General features: G+C 40.9%; 1 protein-coding gene across 1 annotated transcript in view; it reads right to left on the reverse strand.

The window, feature by feature from the left end:
• Positions 1-3,653, reverse strand: part of ADCY7 (adenylate cyclase 7) — a gene marked incomplete at its 5' end in the record, with an annotated part of 5,344 nt that extends 1,691 nt beyond the window's left edge. The window contains 5 exons of the mRNA XM_010134471.1: positions 158-265; positions 657-803; positions 1,509-1,664; positions 2,206-2,287; positions 3,490-3,653. Of these exons, the coding sequence (XP_010132773.1) occupies positions 158-265; positions 657-803; positions 1,509-1,664; positions 2,206-2,287; positions 3,490-3,653 (657 nt within the window). The remainder of the gene's footprint in view (positions 1-157; positions 266-656; positions 804-1,508; positions 1,665-2,205; positions 2,288-3,489) is intronic.
• Positions 3,654-5,661: the final 2,008 nt, after the last annotated feature.

A 5,661-nucleotide genomic window follows, 5' to 3' on the forward strand; every position in this document is an offset into this window, starting at 1 on the left:
TCAGCAGGAGACAATACACATTTATCGTCTTGTTCCACATTTCTGAAGGTCACTCTTGGTGATTCACTTTCTCTTTTCTATCACGCTACATTCTGTTACTTTGAAACACACCTACGTACACACGCAATACCAAAGGCGCACTTCAGGGACAACGTACCTGGTTGTTCTCTTGGCCTGGCGTAACACTGAGACCCGCTGCTGCCATGTAAGTGCTTCCAATGGTTTTTATTTTTTCCACACCACTAAATTTAGGTTTTAACAAGAGCTGTTTGAAGGCAAGGAAAATAGACCTGAGTCTTTAATACCATATTTCAGTGTCTACAATAAGCATTAAGCATCTTGAGGAAAATACCAATCACATGAAGGTTAGATAAGGAAGTACTGAGGGTTAGTTCCACAGTTTTGCTCTACCTGCTCATAGGAGAAATAAAATGCCTACGTACTGAAATAAAGCCCTGAAGTTCAGGACTTTGAAACCATACTAGTAATGCATTTCAAAACCCCATCAGCTGGGGATTATCTTTCAAGATTGTGAGGCAGAATATTAGTTCAGCGTAACAGCCCTTTCCCCCCCTCTAATGCTCACAGACCTAGCTGAACATCATATTTTGCAGTACATATGCAATCCAGCCCATTTTTGCCAGAAGCTTAATTACCTCATCAAAATCAGCAATGATTTCATTTAGCAGCCGCAAGCATTCCAGGCCTTCTTTATTGACATCACATTCCGTATAAAACACTTTAAAATCTGGTATAGATGCAAACATGACACAGACGCAGTCGTAGGATTGATGGTACCAGTCCTGCAGGAAAACAGTATATTCAGGCGGCCAGCGGTCACCTTCCACCACAGGTATTCCGGACCGCGATGGTCGTTTGTAACCAGCAATCAAATTACAGTTTTCCTAGGACGTCAACGACAGTACTTTACAGTGGGCATCTCTAATCAGAAACATTAACAAGGTTGATTTGCCCAAAGAAAAGCTGAGGTATCAATGTATCTTAAAGATTCTCATCTCCTGGACAGTGCTAGTCTCCTGACTCTTCTCTCGGCTCTGGAATCAGCAGTATTTATTCTGACGACATGCTGACAGAATAAGATGGATGTCTTAAAAAAAAAAAAAAAAAATCACTATTGATGAATTTCTCACTGGGGTTGTTACCAAGAAGATACTATCTGTTCCTCAGCTCACTTCTTTAAAAAGAAGCCTGTCTACTCCAATAAAATACGGCCTTTGGAAAGCAGTGAATCCTTTTCAAATATCTGCCAACTCAAACTGTGTCCTGAAGCCAAACTATCAATCCTGAAAAGAGATTTCAGAGACTGACACTAAAAGCATGCATCTCTTGGAGGCATCAGAGAGCAGTCTTGGGTTACAAAGGCCTGGGGATACCCACAAGAGACACAGAGTGCTGAACCACATAGTCCTCTGCGTGCTCGTTAGCATGACGCTCTACGTCACAGAGGTCCAACTTACTGTCCTCCATGCAGCAGAGGTTGAACATACCTCATTTCGTTTTTCACCAATGAAATAGGCAGCGACGTGTGCTGGAAGTACGTTTTCCAGCAAAAGCCTGTTGACGTTCTCCATCGTTTCAAACTGTTCATGTTCTTTTTTAAACTTATTCTTCCACAGACAATCCAGTCGACAGTAATAGTCAATCTGCAATATGATAACATGATAAAACAAATCTATATAATATCTCACTGAAAAGTATGAGTCCACTTATTCAAAGAGTAGCAGCAGTAACGTTTCCTCAAGGCCCTTTGAGCCTATACAGTTACGAAAAGTGTGCTTTGAGAAAGATCGTCAGAAAAACCTGATCAAAAGCACCATCAAGCAGGTGTATTTACCAAAGTGACATTTTAATAATACAGTGATTATTTTTATCTTGCATTACTGCCTCGATTTAGAAAGAATATTGACATATAAATACACATAGATCCAAATTGAAAGAACTTGAAAGTTCTGACTTCTGTAATGCAAAAACAACTGAAAAATAGAAAAATGTTTCTAGCCTTTCACAGTAAATTTTTTTGCATTATCTATAACTAAGTCCAAGTACATTATCTAAGTACAAGAATATTAAAAAAAATATATATACTAATTTAGGGCACAATTTCAGTGAACAATAGTTTTGCATTTTATTTGAATCAGCTTGCTGCAGGAGAAAGAACTAACCTTTAGCTTTGTAAATACGTACCTGTTTGGCAAGTAAAATTAGGGTTATGTAAAACAGAACCAGATATAAGTTAGTCGCTATCCTTGGCTCTTTGATGAAAAGCCTGAAAACAAGAAGGTGATACCGAGTCACGTGTATGCATTAAGAAAACGCACACGATTAGGAGTGGGGTGGAAGGAGAGGGGCAGAAGAGGGTGTCTGTTCAGACACAGCCGACCAGCGCCACCGTCCACTTGAGCCAGTGGCTGGCTGCTCTGCTCTGCCCCAGTGACAAGGAAGGGCTTGTTCAGCTTGTTCAGCACCTGAACTGCCTTTCACACAATGACAAAACGGGGGCTGAAACCTTCTTAAGAAGGTGTTGTAGGGAGATGCTGAAGTGCATGTGGCTGTATCTTGTGGGGGGACTTCCACTGCACTGAGCTGCAGCTTTCCAACCCACACTGCCCCAACAAGAACACAGCCAACAACACCCTGAAGTGGGAAAAGAAACTTATTCGTGGAAGGGAAGATAACAAATGAACACCTGACTTGCTAAACCAAAGCCATCCATTAAACCACACCTGTGTATAGGTCTGCTCAAACCTGAGACACCTCTCCTATTTCAGAGATCGGTCTGTCTCACCCCATCTATTAACTTTCACAAACGCATCAAAGTAAATCCTCGTTATACGAATAGCCTGAGATTAAGAGGCTCAATTAAGAGCTCATTTTGGCTTTTTTAAGCTGTGCTGACAGCTCACAGCCTGTGCAGAATACATTTATCTTGATCTTCAGCTATGAGTCTACGCTGAGAATCTGAGAGAGACCCACAAACGAACAGTAAAACCTTCCAGGTTTTTCAGTTTCTTCAGTTAGCTCCAGTAAATTGCTGTTACTTTTCAAGATCTGTGCAGTTACTAAGGCATGGAATGAAGGGGTCACTATCCTACTGGCTAGCAAAGCCTCACAAGCCCAGCTTGAGAAACAGAGTTTTAGTGAGGCTTTTCTTCATAGTTTAACAGATCAACCTTACCATGAGATTAATATTCTAGCCCCTGGAATTCAATGCCAGCTAAGCTCCCAGAGACCTGAGAAGCCATATTACAGAATTTTTCAGAAAACACACAGTTGGAAAAAGGGCAGAAGAAAGGAAAAAGGGCAGGTGATACGGTCTCAGATGATTTCTGTATCATTACCTTTACAGAAAGGTTTGTAATGTCTGACTTACACGACTTTGATATTTCAATATTCCAGGAAGTGTACAAAAATCTTAACACCTCCTTCAATGAAACATTACTGTCAATTATAAGAACCTTGACACTGCACCTGGTACTGTTACCACTGAAGCTCAAGTTTCTGTGCTGCAGAGTATTAAAAACGATGAGGTATACGGTCACAGCAATGGACAGGAGGAGAACTTTGAGTTCGAAGCTCATTTGAAGAAACACCGAGCAAGCAATGAACCCCAGTATGCAGCAGTAAGCATAATACTGTAAAAGAAGAACGTAAAGAGCAGTTGCATTATTCAGGATTTATGCCTGAGAGCCACAGTAAATGCTCTAAGTTCATGATCATTGTGATTTAAATAGAAGAAATTACAATCACTTGCTAAATACACTTAAAGCTTTATTTTCAATTGCACTAAAAGGCTGAACTTAACACTTTATTTAGTTTACTTTTTAAATTTATTAAAGACATACTAAAGGATTTCGACAAAAAGCATCACATCAACATAAGCAGTGCCAGGTAGAAACTTCAGGGTGTCGACAATTTATCTTCTGAAGTCTATTAATTTAAGTAATTATTTATTCAAAGTTCAAGACTAACCTAAAGTAGGTTCATGGTCCAGTGCACAGGCTCTGAACCAGGAACTCCAGCGTTCTGGTATTATTTTTGACCGTGCTCCCCTCTCTGTGACCTCAAGCAGATGCCACATTCCCATCTCCCCCACCTGCAGCATGTGAAGAGTGTGACCTGTTATCCAACCCCAGACAGCTCCTTCCTGAAAACCTGGCTGCCAGTAAGTGTTTTCAAGCTGGGGCCATTTTCCAAAGGAATTACTGAAAAACCTGCCAGAGGAGTCACAGTTCAGGCATGGTGTCCAAGGTCAGCAGGCAGCTGGGAGCGTGGAAGCTGTCAGGTGGCGCAAAGCGCACAGCACAGCAGGACTTATCCCTGTAGCTGCAGGCGCAGGTATAAGATGCTGAGCCAGCATTCTTCAGTCCACAAACAACTCCAGAATTACCTCAGCTTCTGCTCCTCAAGAGTTTATTTCTCTTCATGGTCAAAGCACAGTTCTTCACCCGTAATAGCACAGACCCTCCACAGATCTGGGAGGTCCTTAGCTGAACAGTTCCTGTTGCTGCTGAAGTGAACGGAACCAGAACAGCCTGTGGCACCACTCAGGTCAGAGCCTGCACAGTAACTCAGCACTACAGTACCAACTGTCATCCTAAAGGTATTAAGTGTAGCCTCCAAAAGGTAATGAACACTGATGCTAAACCTTTGAGAAAGAAACCACTACGCAAATGTCCTGGTTCGAGCTAGAAGAGAACCGGTTCTCTTCAGAGATTTTACTTTTCAGTTAAGTCTCCTCTAACAAATGCCGACACAGGCCATTTAAGCCCTTGCACTCTATCAAGACATAGGACTGGGACACCTGCAAGCACAGCTCTCATCTCTCAGGCTTGAACATAATCATCATTCTGTTCTATTGCTTTTTCCTCAGTTTTGGATCTACTTTTAAGCCCAAAATTTCAAAAAACTGCACAGCCATACTTTAATTCAGCACAGCAACGGCACCTGAACCACTTGATTTCATGAAGAACTTTTCTGCTGTCAGATAGCTAAAAAAGTTGTGTTTTATACAGCAAGGGAACCCAACAGTTGTCAGTAACACATACAGTATTCAAAGATCTGGGGTTTAAATTAACATGTATTCACTACTTACAGTTTCCTCAACGCAGAATTGAGTTGTATTTCCAAAAGGCTGATTTACAGACATGGAAGAACAGAAAATTACCAAGTGAGTACAATGTGCATTATGTACATGCGATTTCTCATTTGTCATAAGGATTTGAATGAAACAAATTAAACACTGTGCAGTGTTTAAAAACACGTCCATCATCAAAAGGGGTGGCCAGGTGACAAAGGGGCATCCCAAACATTTACCGATCTCATAATAGAACACTACTTTGTACCTAAAGCGATAAATGAAACCCTGTTGTTAACAAGTGCTGAATTCATCCTTACAGAAATGCCAGAGAACACCTTTCCAAGGTGCTGAGCAACCAAAAGAAGCAAAGACTTCGGCTCTATCCATGAGTACTCCAGACTCAAAAACCCCTCAAAGATGCACAGCAAAGACAGAAAGTATCCCTAGAACTGCGGTACAAGTAATTTTGTGTTCAATGATTTTAAAATTTTACCTTTATAAAAAGATGAAGATATCAAAATGCTGCCATCTGTATGTATATGTATTATATAATATATATTATA

Source organism: Buceros rhinoceros, unplaced genomic scaffold, assembly GCF_000710305.1.
Source record: "Buceros rhinoceros silvestris isolate BGI_N320 unplaced genomic scaffold, ASM71030v1 scaffold29780, whole genome shotgun sequence".
Taxonomy (NCBI): domain Eukaryota; kingdom Metazoa; phylum Chordata; class Aves; order Bucerotiformes; family Bucerotidae; genus Buceros; species Buceros rhinoceros.